The sequence below is a fragment of the Apteryx mantelli genome, chromosome 8 (genome assembly GCF_036417845.1).
Source record: "Apteryx mantelli isolate bAptMan1 chromosome 8, bAptMan1.hap1, whole genome shotgun sequence".
NCBI classification, from domain to species: Eukaryota; Metazoa; Chordata; class Aves; order Apterygiformes; family Apterygidae; genus Apteryx; species Apteryx mantelli.
The window spans coordinates 43,613,863-43,634,211 of NC_089985.1; the positions used below are offsets into that span (position 1 = coordinate 43,613,863).

The 20,349-nt window shown below is 38.2% G+C and overlaps 1 protein-coding gene across 1 annotated transcript; it reads left to right on the forward strand.

The window, feature by feature from the left end:
- The first annotated feature begins 249 nt into the window (after nt 1–249).
- Nucleotides 250–19,167, forward strand: ACADM (acyl-CoA dehydrogenase medium chain). Its single transcript, XM_067301409.1, has 12 exons — nt 250–325; nt 4,843–4,939; nt 5,778–5,875; nt 5,985–6,054; nt 8,311–8,411; nt 8,492–8,572; nt 10,230–10,360; nt 11,602–11,710; nt 12,567–12,707; nt 12,784–12,879; nt 13,592–13,840; nt 17,790–19,167. The coding sequence occupies exons 1-12, from the start codon at nt 302–304 to the stop codon at nt 17,859–17,861; spliced, it is 1,269 nt and encodes a 422-aa protein (XP_067157510.1). The 5' UTR covers nt 250–301; the 3' UTR covers nt 17,862–19,167.
- Nucleotides 19,168–20,349: the final 1,182 nt, after the last annotated feature.

Consider the following 20,349-nt stretch of genomic DNA (forward strand, 5'->3'; position numbering starts at 1 on the left):
CAGGGCCGCGGCCCCGTGCGGGGCGGCGGCAGAGCACGCGGCGGCGGGCGGACAGGCCCGAGGCGCGGCCCCACCGCCCCGGCGCCCGGCTAAGGGGACGGCCTGCGCGGTGCCGGGGCCGCCCCCGCCCCCGCGGCCGCTCCCGCTCCGCCCCCGCGGCCGCTCCCGCCCCTGCCCCGCCCCCGCCGCCGGGGACGCTCCCGCTCCGCCCCCGCGGCCGCTCCCGCCCCTGCCCCGCCCCCGCCGCCGGGGACGCTCCCGCTCCCGCCCCCCAGACAGCGCCCGCCGCAGCCGCGCCAAGATGTCTGTGCTGAGGGCCGCCCGGGTGAGTGGCCACTCCGGGCGCCGAGGACGTGCGGCCCGGCGAGTGCCGGGGACGGGACAGCGAGCAGCGCCGCGGGGCCCCCAGCGGGCGGCGAGAGGCGAGCGGAAGCCGGAGGCCGGGCGGGCGGGCGACAGGCGCCCTGGCGGCGGGGGGCCCGAAGGGGGCCGAAGGGGGCCGCGCCGGCTGGACCGGGCCGCGCCGCGCCGCCGGGAAGGAGGCCGCGGTGCCGTGAGGCGCGGGCGGCGGCGGCGGCGGGGCGGCCCCGGCCCCCGGCGCTCGTTGCCGGCCGTAGCGCCCGCTCCTGACCGTCACGGCTTGGGGGCGGCGGGCTGCCCGCAGCCGCGGGCGGTGAAGCCGTGCGGCGCCGACCCCCCCCCGTGTTCCGCTCTTCCCTGTCGTAGCGCTTTAATCCACGAGTTCGTTGCCTGCGGCTGCGCGGCCCGGGGGGCCGTTCCCGTCTTTTAAAGTTTAGCCGAGTTGTTGCGCAGCCTTGGGTTCTCCGTGGGCCAAAGGGCATGCCAGGAGGAGCTCTGAAACACCCGTGGAGGTCCGAGCCCCTGCCTCTGACTTAAACAACGGAGGTGCCTGGGCTGAAGATGTCTGTTTTATGCAGTACATTTCCTTAAGCATACCTAGCTGTACTATCTGTGGTATTCTTTTTTATATGTGTGATAGTAAAAGATGTTTTCCTGAGGTACTAACACTCTCACATAAATTAAAAAGCAAGCTTCAAATTAGAAAATAAAAATGAGTCAAAACTCGGGTAGTACCTTGTTTACTATTCACACTGACCTTTTTCTGGTTTCCCTGTTTCCGGAGTCATTCATGGGTCAGAATTAGGTAAAAGTTGAAAGGCCCCAGTTGGAGCTTCCTGGCAGCAGCATTCCTGTGCCCCAGTGTCACAGCTTGGCCACCTGCCCAAACCGTTGCTGTGACGCTGTCATTTAGGGAAGAAGGCTCCATCCAAAGCCAGTTTTATAGATCATTTTATGGATCAAACATAATGTTTTAGGCAGGGGAAGCCAACAGACAGTTAATGCATACCATAGGACATTGGTGTTTCAGGTTCAGCCTCCTGATGTGTTACCCAGCTAACTCTTTTCAACAATTCTTTTCAGTTTTGTTTTTTTTTCAGGTGAGGGAGAATCAAGGTTAGTGACCTTAGCTTATTGTTGTGCTGTCCTTTTCTGTGATGTGCAGCTTTTTGAACAAATTCTGTAGTTCTTCTGGCTTTGAGGTAATCGAGACTCCTTCACTTCCATGTAAATTCTTGTCCTACCCTCTTTCTGACAGCAGATTATTCTGGTGTTATTCTTGCCACTTTCATGGGTCATATTTCTGATTGTGACAGAGCTTATGTAATAGTCCAACAAAAATGTGATATGAGTTGCTTTTGAGCACCACTAGCCATAACTTATCCCTGAATCTAACTGTTCCACCTGAATCAAACACTTTAGAGAAGTTGACAGAACAGATGGATGATCACCCAAGTTCTTACATGATACAAACTGTGATCCTTTGTCACTTGATCACTTGTGCCACTTCTAGGTATGATTCCCGTCTGTCCAATTCATATTTCTATTTAGAGGAGGGGGAGAGAGGGAGCTGAGTTTTCAGAGTAACCTTCAGTGTTGACCTTGCACACTACTCCGGTACTAAATGCGTAATAAACATAAGCTCTATAGTAAAATTTGACTTTTTTTTTCTTGTAGAGTATCACCTTTAGTGTTATTTTGAATTCAGTACTTTTTCTAGTTTAGACAAAACTGGTGGCAAAGCTATATGTGGCTGTATCAAGAGCTGCTCTTAAAAAAAAAAAAGTGATTACAATTATCTGGCTTTTTGTCATCCTCACCTCCATCTTTTTTCTCCCAGACATAATAAGCTATAAAAAATTCTGCAGTATCTGGGGCTTTCTAGATGTTTGTTGGTATTTTTTGTTTGTTTTGTTTTTCTGTTTAACAGTGGTAGCAGTAGTATAGAACTTAGATAAGAAAGCGAGATACCGTTTTGCAATCGTATCTTTTGATTTTTCTCTCTTCAGGGCAGAAAAATGAAATCGTTATTTTAACTCTTGTTTGTGCAGTGTTAAACTCTCTGTATCATTTTAATTGCACATGTGTTTAGTATGGTAAAAGTTTCATGGGGTTGGTGCTTGTGAAAGCTCCAAGTAAATTATGTATTCCCTACTGGAAAATACAATTCTGAACTATTAATAAACTCACTTAACAGTTCAGTATTCAAGTACGTGATAGCCTCCCCCATCTCCAAAGTCTAGCAGTGGTCTTTCTGCATTTCTTCACTTGTCAGGTTTATACTGTTTTCAGTATTCTCTGAAAATACTTTTTTCACACTGTTCATACCAGTTATTGCCTGCCTTCTCCATGCCTCTTGTAGTGACTTTGTAACCATCTTTGCACAGCATTCTTATTTTTAAAACCATAGTGATCTGCCACAATTTTATTTTGTAGCTACTCGTTGACTCTCGAGTTATGTATCTCTCTGTAATGCCCCCACTGTCTTCCAGAGTCTCCAATAAAATTCCTGTGATATTTTTGCACTATTATGATGAATCAAATTTTTTCATGTTACAAAGTAAGTGATTGGTCTCATCACACTTTTTTCTAAATTTCAACATTAGAAAATCAAACCCAAGATTTTTCTTAGCATTTAGACTAATTTGTTTTCACACAATATCAATTTGGGTCATTCTGGAAATTTATCCAATTAAATATTTTTTCCCTTTTCTTGCCAAATATTTCAGAGATTCATAGCTATTAAAGGGAGGAAGGGACTAAACCAACCTTTTCAAATCAAATTCAGAAATAAGTTTTAGAGCAGAAATCTGGTGCTAGTTTTTGCACAGTATTAAGGCATTCTACAAATAGTTACAACAGTAAATGGGGGCACTAAGCCCTTAAAAAGAGCAAAGTAAGCACGTACAATGAAAAAGAGAATAAATCTGTGATCCGTATTAGGAAGAAAAATAAACTTCAGATATGCTGCATTCTGTTTGGAGTAGAATAATAATCATTAGCTATCTACGGCAAAGGGTTATAGAAGAAAGCAGACAAAAATATGTTTGATGAATATATGAGTCTAGAACATTATCATATCAAAATACACTGATACATATTGGTTAATTGGTAGACTGTTAAGATCTTGCTAAATTTGCATATAGGTAAACATGGATAAGTAGAATATTAAGTATTGGGCAAAAGAAAATCAGGTTTGATTAGTGTGTAGGTATAAATGAAATATATGCTTATGTGTATGTATACAAACGGACATATGTACTTTAAAGAAGATGCATTATAATTATGCTTAATTACAGAATCACAGGATGGTTGAGGTTGGAAGGGACCTCTGGAGATCATCTAGTCCAACCCCCCCTGCTCAAGCAGAGTCCCCTAAAGTATGTTACACAGGATCGTGTCCAGGCGGGTTTTGAATGTCTCCAGAGAAGGAGACTCCACCACCTCTCTGGGCAACCTGTTCCAGTGCTCTGTCACCCTCACAGTGAAAAAGTATTTCCTCATGTTCAGATGGAATTGTCTGTGTTTCAGTTTGTGCCTGTTGCCTCGCGTCCTGTCGCTGGGCACCACTGAAGAGAGTCTGGCTCCATCCTCTTGACACCCTCCCTTCAGATACTTGTACGCATTGATAAGATCCCCCCTCAGCCTTCTCTTCTCCAGGCTAAACAGGCCAAGCTCTCTCAGCCTTTCCTCATAAGAGAGATGCTCCAGTCCCCTAATCATCTTTGTAGCCCTTCGCTGCACTTGCTCCAGCAGTGCCACATCCCTCTTGTACTGGGGAGCCCAGAACTGGATGCAGTACTCCAGATGTGGCCTCACCAGGGCTGAGTAGAGGGGAAGGGTCACCTTCCTCGACCTGCTGGCAACACTCTTCCTGATGCACCCCAGGAGACCATTGGCCTTCTTGGCCACAAGGGCACATTGCTGCCTCATGCTTAACTTGGTGTCCACCAGCACTCCCAGGTCCTTCTCCGCAGAGCTGCTTTCCAGCAGCTCAACCCCCAACCTGTACTGGTGCATGGGGTTATTCCTCCCTAGGTGCAGGACCCTGCACTTGCCTTTGTTGAACTTCATGAGGTTCCTCTCCGCCCACCTCTCCAGCCTGTCCAGGTCTCTCTGAATGGCAGCACAGCCCTCTGGGGTGTCGGCCACTCCTCCCAGTTTTGTTAATTACCTTTAAATGATCAATTATGCAACACTTAGAAGTGGATACAGCAGTTCACTCATGCTTGATGTTGAAGTCTGGGATTCCATGTTGGTATGGCAGTTGGTTTGCTTGAGCACTGCTTGCTACAGGAACAAAGCCTAACGTAGCCAAGAATCTATTTTTTTTAATCACTTGTAGATACTGTATAAACACTTGATGCAGTACTGTTTTTTAAAGAAGGATTCTACATTTAAAGGTTGCTGCAGTCAGTCTGGTAGCTTTTAGAGAATTGAGCTCTAAAGATCTTTACACCTCATGTTCTTTCTCTTTAACAGATGCTTCAAGTCACTGCAGGGCATGGATGGAGAACACATTCTAGTAAACCTGCTCAAAATTTACACAAAGACAAACCTGGAGCTGGCTTCAGCTTTGGTAAATATCACAGTTTTTGAAAGAAATATAGCAATTAAGGACATATTGCAGAGTCGGAAAAAATAACTATATTGCAGTTCAGTATGAATTTAGAATGGAGGTATTAATTCTAAACAGATTTTTATTCATATAAAAAATGTTTGAAAAACAAAACTACTTTTTCTTCCAGCTCAGAAAAGTCAAGTATGTGTGTAATATTTATAAGATTTTCTTCTTTTTTTAACTATTTTTTAACTGCTAAAGTTATCTTGCCTTTGAATAATTAACTCACATTGCTCTTTAAAATGTTAAAGTAACTGTATGTAGTCTTAGTTGAACAGGGTTGAAGAAGAACTTCTCTTTAAACTATTCTAATATTTTTACTATCAGTTCTGGGGCTTGTGAACCTATGCTGTGTATGTTATAAAGAAATTCATTCACATCTTGGCATATTATATGTGCAAAGCACATTTAGTGGAACAGCACCTAGATATTTGAAACTGAATAGCCAGAATCTTAGAATAAACATTTATCTGCCTCCTTCTCTTCCTCCATCCACAGCATTCTTCTTCCTTCTTTTTGTAATACATTTTAAGTTACACCATTCTTTTTACCCCATTTTCAGTATGTTGCAGATAGTTATTTCTGACAAAATTAAGTGCATTATAGGTGTTGGTGAAGGTTTTCTCCAGGGAGAAGGAGGAAGCTGAGCTTTGTTGGTTCTTGGAGAGGCCCAGGAAGTGGTGGTTTGGGTTGTCCTTGAAGGAACTGAGGCTTGTTTTCTCTTTTCTTTTAGTTCTTACAACTAGCAAAATTAAAGATAGTACAGAATTTGTGACTTTTTTTTTTTTTTTAATAGAGCTCACTGATGAACAGAAAGAGTTTCAAGCTACTGCTCGTAAATTTGCTAGGGAGGAAATTATTCCTGTCGCTGCACAATATGACAAAACCGGCGAGGTAAATCTACCATACAGTAGGGGAAAAATAGATATATATCTTAACCAGCACAAAAATTTAAAATGTTAACTGAGATAAATCAGAAGGTGACTTTCCCCTTATATTGCAGTATCCTCTTCCACTCATAAAACGGGCTTGGGAACTCGGTCTCATAAATTCACACATACCAGAAAGCTGTGGTAAGTAAATGTTCTTTTTAATCTATAAAATAAAACAAAGAAAAGGCATTATACAGGATTTGCATGTATAATTATGGATTCTGAATAAAATAAACAGTCGCATACTTGAATAATTTAAATTTAATCAGTAGGTAGGTTGACACATACAAGTGTTATTAGGTGTGGATGTAATCAGGAGACAAATTAGACGGATCAAGACTTATGAACAGATTCTCTACCATGATTACAACTTTCTAATGTTCCCCTGGTGTACTTGTGTCAGTTGATTAGGCAGAGAAATTAGAAGGTCATATTTTGATCTAGTCTCTGACATAGGCTAGAACAATTTAAGAGTTTATTCCAGGAGGACAGTTTTCCAGTTTAGATTATATGCAGTACAGAAGTGCTTTGGCCGTGCTTAGGTATATGCCTCATACTAACCATGGAAAAAAAAATAAATTATTTTTTTCTTGCGTTTATATTCCCTGAACAAGAAGTTGGGAAGGTTTCCATAGCAGACCCTTCTTTGGGGAGACTTATCAGAGGGTGTCTCGTATCAAAATTTAGCACAAGAGGTGAAGTAACAAAGAGAAAGAAGTGAGGGTCACATTTGTTCACCCATGAATTCTAGAGAAACTCAAGGCTGAAACAGCTGGGCAACTATGGTCTATAATCACTTGCTTAAATGAAAACCTACACGTGGCAAATCAGACACCATTGTTTAAAAACGTCTCCAAGGGAAATCTGGGAAAATACATTCCAGTAAGCCCGATATCATACCATGCAAATTAAGAACAAGTAAGATGAAGTATGTAATTAGAGGACACACAGATAAAAATTATATACTGGAAAAGGGCTTTTGTTTAAGGAAGCTATGCCTCAAAAAACAATTGGAGTTCTCTGAAGTAGCTAATAAGTGTGAACAAGGGATGCCTGGTTCATAGAGTGCTTCAACTTTCAAAAGGAATTTGAAAAGTCATGTTTTCGCAGTGGAAGAATCAGCAGCAGAGTCTTGCTGGGTCTTATGCTATTTGGTATATCTATAAATAATCTAAAAGAGCAGGTCAATAGTGAGGTGGTTGAGTTTACTGATAATACTAAGTTATTCAGTGTAATAAAGATGAACTGGTGTAAAGAACTGCAGAAGGAGGTCATGAAATTGAGTGTTAAAACGGCAGATGAAATTCAAAGGAAAAGTGATTCTGTGAACACGTCAGCATAATGCTCAGAAGTGATCAATATTGTAAATTTAAGACCAGGAATTAAGAAGGGAATGAAGAAGAAAACAGAAGCCATAATTATGCTGCTGCATGAATCCAGATTGCACTTGCATCTTGAATTTATTATGCAGTCTGATCCTTCCATCTCAAAAGGGCATTGTGGAAATGGGAAAAGTTCCAAAAAGGGTGGCAAAGATGATAAAAGATGTAGAACAGCTCCTGTATGCAAAATGACTAAAAAGACTGCTACTTAACTTTGAAAAGAGATGACCAAGAGAAACATTGTCATGGAGAAGGTGAAAAGGGATTGACAGTTCACTGTCTCTTTCAGTACATTTAGAAGGTATCAAGTGAAGCCAGCACAGATGGCAGGTTCAAAATAAATGAAAAGATATGGTTCTACACACAGTACAGTTAATTTGTGAAAGTCATTGCCACTGGATGATGTTGATGCTAAAATTTTACATAGGTTCAAAAAGAGACTGGGCAAATGCACATAAGGAAAAAATCTGTCAAGGGTTATCCTAATGCAGATACCACTCTTGGCTGCGGAAGTCCTTTGAAGGATGGGGAAAATCTTTTGAGGAAACATAGCTGTATTGTTGCATATTGTTTATGTACTTTCTAAAGTGTTGGCCTCTGTCAGAAATAGGTTACTGGGATGGTTGTCTGACTAATATGGGCACTACTTTTCTTATTGCTAAGTGCTACGGTAGCTTAGGAACCCTTGTGGCCTTGTCTCTGCTCCCTAAGATCTCTTAGGGAAATTCTCAAATGTCAAGTAGTCAAAAAATTCTAGTGGTACATTCTTGCCATTTTGTGCAACTTGTCCTACATTAATCACGCAGTAACCCTGGAACTGTGAAATGTAATTTTTAAATCATCTGTTACTATTCTGACAAAACTTTATTTGAAAAGCTTGCATGGGAATGTCTAATCAAACACAGCGTGCAGTCAGATGTTTGTGGGAGAATATGTTTTTGATAATTAATCTGTGTAAATCACTAATATGTTCCCCTTTAAACTCATTTTAGTAAATGAAATATTTCAACTGTAGGTGGTCTTGGCCTCAGCAGTTTTGACGCATGCCTTATTACAGAAGAGTTAGCTTATGGATGCACAGGAGTCCAAACTGCCATTGAAGCAAATTCCCTAGGGGTAAGTTCCATCTTTTCTTATCCCCTTTGAGTCTGTGCACTTTAAAAAGACAGACTAATGGTCTAAATATTTTCTTTCAGCAAATGCCAGTAATCATTGCAGGAAATGACCAGCAGCAGAAAAAATATTTAGGAAGAATGACAGAGGAACCAATGATGTGTGTAAGTATAACTGCTACATTGTGGAATGTTCCTAAACTACACTAAGCCGTATTACTTTATTTTGAAGAAAACACTGACATCTAGTTACAACTTAGCCCATTTTGGTTTGTAAATAAATAGTGACATTTATTGAAAGTAATGGAATAGTTAGAAATGCATTCAATTAGGAAATAGAAGATATTACCTGGAAAACCGTCCTAAGTCATTTACAGAAATTAATACCTTTTATTTCCCTTTCAAGAGGAGAAGTAGGAGATTAAGAAAATACTAGGTTTATGTGAGCAGAAACTCTGATGGGAATTAAAATCTATTTCTGAATCTTAAATGTTATACAAGCACTACTTGTTACATAGAAAGAAGAAACGGTTCATGTCCAATGCATTAAAATCTGAACAACTAAGCCTCATAAAATGCCATTTTAGAAGAACACAGTAAACATAAAATGTTACTCTGTGCTCTTATTTCCAGATTTTAAAGATCCACAGCTTTCACATCGGAGTTTGTGAAGCATGAGGAAGTGAAGACTTATTAAGGGTTACAGAATGTTCTGTTCATCATGAAAAGCAGAAAATAGTTTTAGGCATTTTTATGGATTTATAATGAAAATTAACCCATATATATTTGGAGTCTTGCTCAGAGAGCTGTGGTATTTTTTCTGAGTTTGATAAGTACAAGAAATACATCTTCTTCAAGTACAATAAGTACATTAATAAGTAGAGCTTCACTATTTTCAGCCTTGTCTACACTTTGCAATTTAAGAAACACCATCATCACTGGTGTCCAGTTATCCCAATCTCATGCTACAAGTATTTTTCTATTATTTATATTAAGTTACTTTTGTTACAATGGATGCCTAGACAAAGTAAAGCAACTCCATTCTCCTAATATCTAGAATTGGTATACTCTATGTAGAAGCCAAAAGTCAAACTTATATGCAGGTCCTATTCTGCTGATTACTTTTACAAACAGTATTCCTAGTGAAAGACTTCAGTAGACCACGGGAATTAAAAGACTCCAGTCTCTGGCAACTGGAGAAAGGCAAATATACCTAACTTAAAAGAAGGCCAAAGGACAATCCATTCCAAGCTAACAGGCCAGTAAGTCTCTCTTCAGTCCTTGGGAAAATCACTGCTTTGTGTAAGCTGATGGCTGAACACAGACTTCCAGTTGCTGTTAGCCTGGGATGGATTTAAATTAGCTGCTTCAAAGTGCGGTTGCGTTGTTTCCTTTTTCCTGTTTCCTTTTGTATGAACAGGCCCAGGCCTCATGCCTCACTGTAAAACAAAAATGTATTTTACAAATGTTTTTAAAAAGTTATAATGCAGCAAGAATACAAAGATAACATTAAACTTCAAAAAATTGGTCTTGCTGTGCACATCATTTGATACTTTGGTGTTACTTCAAAAAAATTACAGGCCTCCTTTTCATACTCCTCAATATTGCAGAGCAATTCATTTTAAACTTATCAAACTTACTTTTTCCTCTTTTTTTTTTGTCATAGCATCTTTTAACATACTTGCAAAGTTTTGTTTTTTACAGTGCAGTTCTTTTAAAACTTTTACAGATCGGTTTCATGCATGTAGTCTGTAAAAATCTATGGTGACATAAAAATGTAACTTTTATTTTATTCAAGATTTTGCATTTTATTTTCTTTTAGGCTTACTGTGTAACAGAGCCTGGAGCAGGCTCTGATGTGGCTGGTATAAAAACAAAGGCTGAGAAGAAAGGAGATGAGTATGTTATTAATGGCCAGAAGATGTGGATCACAAATGGCGGGAAAGCTAACTGGTGTGTGAGCTGTTAACTCATGTTACGTTTTCTGTTGTTCTGTTCTATGTTGTTTTTTTCCCCCCCCAAAGTTAAATACTAGTGTTTCTTTAAGATCTCTGTTAAAAAATCTGGAGGTTTATTATGTTTTATCACATTACACTATAACTTGTGACCAGTTTATTAGGACAAGGTATAAGAATGCAGTCTCAGTGCTGTACAAAGCCTTAAAAGGAAACCGACAGACGACAACTGTCCATTCAAAACTGCTTCTCAAATATTGTTGCTATCAAATGAAATTAATTCTGCCTTTTCTTCAACGGAGGACAGCAACAGTATGATTTAACTCACGAAGTACCCCAAGAGGCTCATATTACTAGTTACCTTCCTTTGTAGGTGTGATGATTGAGATCAGTTCCTTCTGATTCTGCTAGAAACATCTGTCATTTCTAGTGAAGCTAGAAACACTGTTGGATTGCGATATTACATTTTACTTTCTTAAGGGAAGACATTTTCCAGCTGTCAAAGAATCCAGATATTACTGTGGCATCTATGGAGTGTGCTTTAAAGTACAGACCTCTTTCATCATGTCTCACATAATATCATGTTCATCTCCAATGTATAAATTCGTTTTAATTCAAGTGCAAGAACTTTACTGTATATATTGTATCCATAAATCTGCATTTTCTAGTTATTTACTTCCTTGTTCAATGCAGAACCATCAAAGAGAATCTAGCATCTATCTTTTGACATCACTGAACACCACAAATGTGATTTACTGCTGTTTAGTTTCTAACAGAATTACTTGTTTACAACTTACACTAGAAGAATAAAATTAAGATCTTCTTTGGGATTAGGTGATAACTTAAATTTTGCATGCAGGAATGTATTTCCTAAGCATTTATTTTTTATGTATGTGCTGTGAATTCATCTAATAGATTTTTTCTGTATTATTCCTGAAGCTGATAATATCATAAAGACTTACATAACAGTACAAGGACAGGAGGGACAATCATTGCATGTTGATCTAAAGTAATTTTATTAAAACTTGAATTTTGCAGTAAGAGCTGCACTGAAACTTCATCTCCTGGGCTCCCTCTCAGTTTATTTCTGGAAGAGGCAAGAAACAAGGGTTGCTAGCTTCTTCATGGAATTTATTATATGCTGGAAACGCACACTGAAACATTTAACCTGTTAGTTAAAAAGCGTCCGATTATTAATTGTGCAGACGAACTGAGGCCTTCTTCTTTGTTTTACACTAGGTATTTTTTGCTAGCTCGTACCAATCCAGATCCGAAAGCTCCTACAAACAAAGCCTTTACTGGATTCATTGTGGAAGCAGATAGCCCTGGAATCCAAATTGGAAGAAAGGTGAAGAGTGTATCTTTTATTTGACAGGCCAGGAATTATTATTCACTTCTAAACCAATAATGCAACAAATTGCCAATAAAGAAAAAAGACTATTATGCAACCGAACATTTAAATACGCTCACATGTAATGATCTTTTTGTTTTCAAAACAAACAGAAACTATTCATAAAACATACTTATAATTAGAACTCTATTAATTCAGAAAGGTAGTATTCAGAATATTCTAAAGATGACTTTGAACAGCTGCAAAAGAATCTTCGAGAACCATTTTATTGCCCAGTGCTGATAAATGAAAAATAGTGTGCCTTGAGAGGATGAGAAGCAAGGTGGACAACTTCAACTGTAAATACGTGCACAGTGAGCTTAATTTTAGCTATTGCTACTCAAGGAAGAGGCCTTGGAGACACTGTTGCTAGTTCTCTCAAAAAAATGCAATTTTTAGTAGTAGGCAAAAGCTGACATTGAACATTAGTAAAGGAATATGAAAACCTGAAAAGCTCATTTATTTATCTGCCTATAGTACAACGATATTTTACTTCTGCCTGCATTTTAGGTTTCTCACTTTCTTCTCTCCCATCTCAAAGGATATAATTGAACTAGAGAAAAATAACAAGGGTGATTACAGCTACAGAATGGATTTCATATAAGAATAAAGTAAACTCAGCTTAGACAAATCGAAGGCATGTGGGTCTGTAAATGCAAAACTAGTATTTGTCATGTATATGGTTGTTTTTAGATGAAACAGAAGTGTTTGGGGAAAAATGCTTACCTTATGCTTTGAGTTAACTGAAGGATGAAAACATGTTGTACCTTGGAAGAATCCAATTTAGTTACACTTCTGTAAACTCCCTTTTCAGGAAATTAATATGGGTCAGCGTTGCTCAGATACAAGAGGTATTGTCTTTGAAGATGTGAGAGTCCCAAAGGAAAATGTATTAATAGCTGAGGGAGCTGGCTTTAAAATTGCAATGGGAGCTTTTGATAAGACCAGACCTCCTGTAAGTATCAGAAGTATCTTGCTTATAAAATGTAATAGGAATTTCTGATTTTTACTCTGTGCTGTATTTAATTCAGGTAGCAGCTGGTGCTGTTGGTTTAGCACAAAGAGCACTGGATGAAGCTACTAAATATGCTTTGGAGAGAAAAACCTTTGGGAAAACAATTGTTGAAGTAAGTTAAATATACATATATACATATATGTGTGTATATATAGAGAGAGCTATGTTTTCACACAAGATGTACTACTATTGAATTTTCAAGATTGTTCCTTGATTTTTAGGACACGTGTGAACTATTTTATTTCTTTGCCATTGCTTGGGTTTTCAAATAGGTGAGCATCATATAAATGCAACTAGCTATGCAGTAACTCCAGGAATTCTTCTTTAACTTATTGATGATGATGATAATACTAATAATAACACAAGGAAAAATACCCTGCAAAAACCTGAAAGTCCTGTACTTATCATGACATATTTAAGTTCTTCAGTATTGATGAACTGGGATTTTCAGGGAAGGAAAAGCTGATCCCATCTTTCTGCTTGAGGTATGTGAAAGAGATGCACAGTATTAATACCAATACACTGCTTCCAATTTTGAAGAAATACGAATAAACAGCAAGCTATAATATAGACCTCATGAACAGTAAAGCTCAACTTTGTAATTCAAATCTCAGTCCTTGTGAATAAATGGATTTTAGAATCTAAAACTTTAAAGTCTAATTCAACATATGGATATGAGAGCCTGGCCCATATTCTGCAGAAGTCCTCTAGCAGAATTTATTGATGTTGCTGATGTGATCACTGTATTAAGAAAACTATATTCCTCTTGGATGTCATATATTTTAAGCAGGCAATATTAACCTGGTTTATTTCATCATTCATAGCACCAAGCAGTGTCTTTCATGCTTGCTGAAATGGCAATGAAAGTGGAACTAGCTAGGATGGCTTACCAAAGAGCTGCATGGGAGGTTGATGCTGGTCACAAGAATACCTACTACGCTTCCATTGCAAAGGCATTTGCTGGTGACATTGCAAACCAAGTAGCTACAGATGCAGTACAGATTTTTGGAGGAAATGGATTTAATAGTGAATATCCTGTAGAAAAACTAATGAGAGATGCTAAAATCTACCAGGTAAGTAAAAGAAAGAAAGTGATCTTTAAAGTAATACCTAAATTGTGCGTAAAATAAGCTAATTTTAAATCATGATGTACACATATAAAAATGTTTTTAGGATGAAAGCAATAATCATTCAATTTAAAGATTTCCCCCCAATATCTAGTCCAAATAATGGTTGTTGCAAATTACATCCTTTTACTTGTCATATCCAGCTGTATACCAGAACAACTGATTGCCCTTGGTAATGCCTATGTTTTATGTGCTTCTCACATCCCTCTTAGCAGTCTCTTCCAGAATAAACTAAAGCCATTTCCTTACCTTTTTCCTCATAAGTCATGTGTTTTTTTTTCTGTTTCCAATCTTTTATCCTTTGTTGCTGTGCTCTATACCTTCTTTTTGAAACTTTAATATGGCAAGCTGGGCAGAATACTTCAGTTGAGATATCACCAGCATAGAGTATTGAGGAAAAATTATCTTGCATATCTTGCATTAACAGACATGTGACAGAAGTATGACACAACCCAGAGTGATTAGCCTTTTTTTTTTCTTTTTAACACAAAACATACTCATATTTACTCATGTTTAGCCCATAGTCACACGTAATACCCAGATCTTTTTCTGTAGTATTATTGCCAAGACATTATTCCACATCACAGTTCTTCTTTTGTATACAGTATGCTAGTTCTTTATTCAACAAGAACATTTTAATTATGTTCAGCAGAACCAGTAATCTTTTTACCTTCTCTCACCCCTTTCTGACATTTAAAGTGACTAGGTAAAACATATCAAAACAGATGATATCAAGAAATGCATGTGGACCATGATCTGTAAGATCAGTTAGGTACAATAGCTGTTGCTCTTAAGATTTTAGGTAGTTAACATTTCTCTTGCAGCTGGCTTTAAAATGAATGCTATTATTCTAACTAGTCAATAATTTATTTTTCTCAATTTAAGGGAAAAAAGACTACTGTTTTGGAATTAAAGGTTCTAGTATAAAGTACTAACTGAAGTCCTGCAAGTAAAGAAATGGATGAGTAATTGAATTTTATTATGATTGGGCTTTTTTCCTGTCAAGTACCATGTTTTTTAGAGGAAGATGGTGTGAAAGTCGAGATTTATTTTACAGGATCCCATTCAGTTGTTTAGATCTTACATTACATTGATCTATCATGGATGCCAGGCTAGGTAGATATTTTGCTTATTGTTCAGATTAATCAGATTTTGTATTTATTTTTTGTTTTCCCCTCCCCTTTGTCCCCAAAAGAATACAGGAAAAGGCTTTTGTCTTTACAGTTACGTCTTCATTTGAACTAATAAGCGTTTGGGGCAGTTCAGTTTATTCATGACTTGTTAGCATATGGGAAAATATGTATCTATAGTACTTGGCTCTGAAATTCAGTTCCTGATGTTTTTCTTGAGAGTATTTCCTCCTGATTCTTCTCCATCCAATGAAGTGCCTAGCATTAACTTCCAGAAATGGAAGTTTTCAGCTGCAGCTATTACAGAATGCTTTTGTATTGAAATTATTTTATCCTGTAGAAAAAATACAACTCTGATACATTTACAATTAATACCTAAACATGATTTTATTTTTTTTAAGGTTGATGAGATTACATCTGAAAAAAAACCACAACATAAACAATCCAAAAATACTAATTTAAGAGGCTAGATCATTCTCTGTGACTGGCTGCCTTACCATATACTGGTACCCTACAGAAGCACCATGTCAGCTTTTTATGTTAAAGAGAATGTGGTTAGCCAAACCCTATGAATGTTCTCTATTAGCTGGCAGTGGACTTGAGGAGCTGTTATAATGTGCGTTGGACGTACCTTTTTGCTGAACCAGGACCTGACTTAAGGGAAGAAGAGTGAGCTGTGGCTTTGCATATTTCAACTTACGCTGTGAGCAACAGCTGTAGTTTGAGGCACAGTACATACTTCACTCATCATATATTTCTCTTCCCTGAATAGATATATATACTAGTATCTCTGCTGAGAGAAGAAAGCGGAGTTCTGCAGTTCTGCTCTAATTATGGACATTGATCTCTTGCTCATTGTTTTAGTAGGATTCCAATTACCTGCACTGTTCAATATAACCACAGCCCTGTATTTCTATTCCTCACCTTTTCTGGAAGTCTGAAGAAAAAGAAAAGGGAACTACTGCACACTCTCACTCTTATCTTTAAATGTCTAATTGTTTTTTAAAATACATTATTCCTATAAAATATAAAACAAATACTCCAGCCCTAAAGGAATCTTTGCTAGTCCATAGTTTTACCAATTTAGTCTGATTCACAGTGCATGCCTCTTGATTACTTCTTGCACTTCACTGTTTGCTTTACTATATTACTGCCTGATTCTAGATGATATATGCTTTAGGCTATACATTTCATCTACAAAAACTCTGTTTTCCATCTGTTCTTTTCTTCCATATATTTGATCTCTCTCAATATGACACAGTTCTACTACCGTGTTTCCTGGTAAAATTCTTAGATGTCCTCTGCTCTCAGTTTGTTTCTGGTTACAAAGCTAGGCTACCCTGATAGAAACTCTAATTTAATTTCCTTTCTCAAACTTGGAAAACTACCCTTTTTTTTTGGTCAGTGATTCTTCAAACTATTTCCATGGGGTTTTAAACTAACACCTTTCTAGCGATTACCTAACAAAATTTTGAGTTTCGATCTCTTTACATTTGTTCCATGGCTGTCCTCATTAGCAAGTAATTTAGTGCAATAGGAGCAGATCAGTAGATTGTAGGAATATGTGCGTAGGCCCCTGCAAATACACTATATGCAGTTTGGGGAGGTTTAGTTCATTGTAGGTCTGTTTGGTCCCCTGGACTGAATGTCCACACTACACATGTAATTTCAGCTGTGGGCTGGGACCCTTATGTCTTCATTAGGATTTGGAGAGTATTTAGTGTGTATAGAGCAGAGCTTCCAGTTCAGTTTGCTCTGAAAGGCACCTGGAATGCACACAACAAAATCTGCTCTATGAACTGGATAGATATGGGGTAAGTAGCAACAGTTGGAGAATTTACTTTGAGAATGAACCAATTTCCTTTAACCAAGAAGCTTATGTGACCACAGTTTACAGCACCTTTCATTTCAACAAGTTTTGTAAAGTATGAAGATAATCTTGGGAAGATTATGCCTATTTTATGATTGGAGAAACTGAATTTGCATGAATTTTATCAACTTGCCAAACCAAGTTTTGGCGGAACTGTGAATTCAAGCACTTTAACCCCTAATCTAATGCTGCCTCTGCCCTCAGATTACCATGCAGTAACCCTAGAGCATACGTATACCTGAGAGCATATGGAGATCAAGGCCCTTCTGCGTTACAGCTTCATATACGCTCTGCTGTGTGTCTTTGACTTTGCTGTCAGCAAGCCAAATAGAACAGAGGGATGATGCAGAATGTTTCTAGAAAAAAATGCAAGAGTGACAGATTAAAAAAGAATAATAGGAATACAATATTGGAGAGAGTATTAGTTAACAAGAACTAATAGGAATAAATAGACGAAAGGGAGCATTTGGTACGACCTTGAAAGGCTAGTCAGAGAAAATACAACACTTTCAGCACAAGTCACCTCCTCCCCTCCTCCCATTGTTTTAAAACCTACTTTGTCAAGCCTAGATTATGTATTTTCCTCCTCACATAAGATGTTTCTCCCCATCCTTCTTCATCCACTATGCCTGTTTGTTTTCCTAGGAACTTCATTGAGTTTAGATGAGAGCATCTGAGAGGACATGACTATCTCTCAATATGTTGTATGTGATTTATTTCATTTAGCCCACTGTAATTACTCTGTCACATTGTAATTTTTTTTCAGTTTTCTCTGTCTTTCTGCATAGCCTAATCCACATTGGATTAACCCTATGAAGGTTTAAAAAGTGTAGAAAGATTTGTTAAAAGCTTTTAAAAAATGATCAGCTAACATTATTGCAATTCTACATTGCAGATTTACGAGGGAACTGCTCAGATTCAAAGGATGATCATAGCTCGTGAACATGTTGGCAAATTTAAGGTTTAAAGAAAGGTATAGTGTGTCTGGTGCTGCTGTTGCATTCTATGTTCTCAGAAGAAGAGGATTTTAATCCATTTCTCAATGCAATTAAAAAGGTGTGGAAAAAACCTTTTCCTTCAAAATCTTATTATTTTGTACATTATTAAGCACTGCTTTAGTACCCCCCACTCCCTCACTCCATTCCCAACAAAGTTGGTATTTTCCAAACATGTCTGAATTCCAAAGTGATTATTTGTCTCTTGTCTTTCCCCACTTAGGCTTTTTCATTCAAGTCTTTGGCTTTCAGTGGGGGAAGAGGTAAAAACCTTCCCTGTAAAATTTACATTAAAAAAGTGAACAGAATTCAGAAATATTTTTATTGTCTGTGAAGCCATTACACATGTAACAAGTAATTTGATTTTAGGAACTTCTGTATTATTTATAATGATACAGATTTGCTCCTACTGAGATAAATTATAGCTTTATCATTGGATTTCAGATGGATATCAATTTAATAAATCTCAGGGACACGATTACTTTAAAAAGCTATTCTGATTCTTCCAAGGATCACATATTGCAGCATATTGTGTCCAGGTCATCGCGTGTTATAATGAATATGCTAACACCGTAGTTTTGTAGGTTTTAGAAACTCCTATCTTTTAAATGTCAACATGAACACCTATTAACTTCTGGACCATTCAAAAACAAATACATATTCCCATAAAGTACAACACAGATCATTGTTATTTTTCTCAAACAGTGGCAGAATTACTATTTGTGGATTGTCTGCATATTACATGCTTCCATGAGTCAATATGAACAAAAGCTAGTTTTTGTTTTCAAAAGATACAGCATAATAGGGCTTCTTTTCAGTGACTTACCATTTTATTCACCTGAGTCCAGCACTGACGGAAATTTTCATTCAATGCTTTTATCTCTGTGCCTCAGAGAAATCTGTTATATTTATGAAGAAAATGCTTATTTTCTTGTGCCTTAAGTAAGACTTCTGTATGGATGAACGCTAAGGACAGTTTTTTCCAAAACAGTTATGTACTTTTGTCATGGTAGGAAAAAAAGAAATATGGTCATTCAATTTTAAACACATTTTCATTTTAGCTGAGCTCATGTGAAATAACCTCTAGGAAACTATGCCATATATTCGAGTATAACAACTCTGTTCTAAACTTGTCTGTTACCTCAAAAGTTCTAATATGAAAAGGGCAAGAATTGAGAATATCACAACACAATGTTTTTCACTTTAAAATTAGGTGATCAAAAGTTATTCTTGGCAATCACTGCTGAATTGTAATAAAAACCTATTTTAAAACAGAAAGATGTGGTTGTTTTTATTCATTTTGCTTGTGACATCATTTCAATTGTATTTCAGGTAATATCAATATCTGGAATATGTTAATAGTTACACTGCAGTTCCTACTAGGGTACTGCCCATACCAGAAACTACTGTTGGAACTGGGCATTTTAATTTAAAACAGCAGCTGAAGAGCCTTTCTAGTTCAACATTGTTCCAGTAAGAACAGAATATCAGCTAGAGAGAATGTAACCTCTTACTTGCTTAAGCAAGTGGAGTAGTGTAGATGTTCAATTAGGCTGATTCACTTCAATTAAAAATGTGTAGCTTTTCCTTAAGAATGATTTACGTATGTTGTTTATTCCAAATCCAATATATTTAAACTTATTATTCCTTTCCATTGGTATATACTTAAGTAAATTTGCAGCAAAAACAGCTGAGAACAATTTCTGTGAGATATTTTAACTTGGATAGATCATTCTGCTGTCAGAATGCCCATTTCCTGGACAAATTAATTTGCAATTTCACACCAAAATGTCATTGTTTCACTGTGGTCTCCTTCATCCATCATCTTAATTTAGTGCAGGATGGTACAACTAATGTTATCAGGTGCGAGTTTTGCATTGCTTATTTCTCAGGTAGGCCATCTGGGAAATTAGTATGTTGTTCAATAACATAATTCTTTAAATAAACTGTTTAATCATGTAAATTGCCATCTTATTTACCTGCAGGCAGATCAATAATGCAACATCCTGGATTAGGATTTGCGACATCCTGGATAGGGATTTCAAAGGAAGACCTCGTTTTTGACCGCTCTGTGCAAATCAGCATTATTGCATGATATAAATCGTGTTCCAGCGTGGTAGGGTTCTGTCCCCCACTTGTGCGAGAGGTAAATGATGATGATTAATAGCATAATCATCAGTTTTAATTAGGGGGCAAAGGTTTTTCTTTTTGAAAGCAAGGAGGACAGTTATCTTTAGCTGTTCTACAGCTAAATTCTTGGACCTGCTTTTTCATAGAACTGAGGTGACAGAAGGAAACTGAGGCTATTTTTGTCTTCTTGCTTATTGCGAAGCAAGAAAGCGCACAATTAGCATACTTTAAATTTACTCCCTCCGTTGTTTCAAGACGACCTTTGCCCGCGGCAAGCCTGAGCGTCCTCCCGCACACGGGGCTTACGGGCCGCCTTTCCCGCGGGCTCGC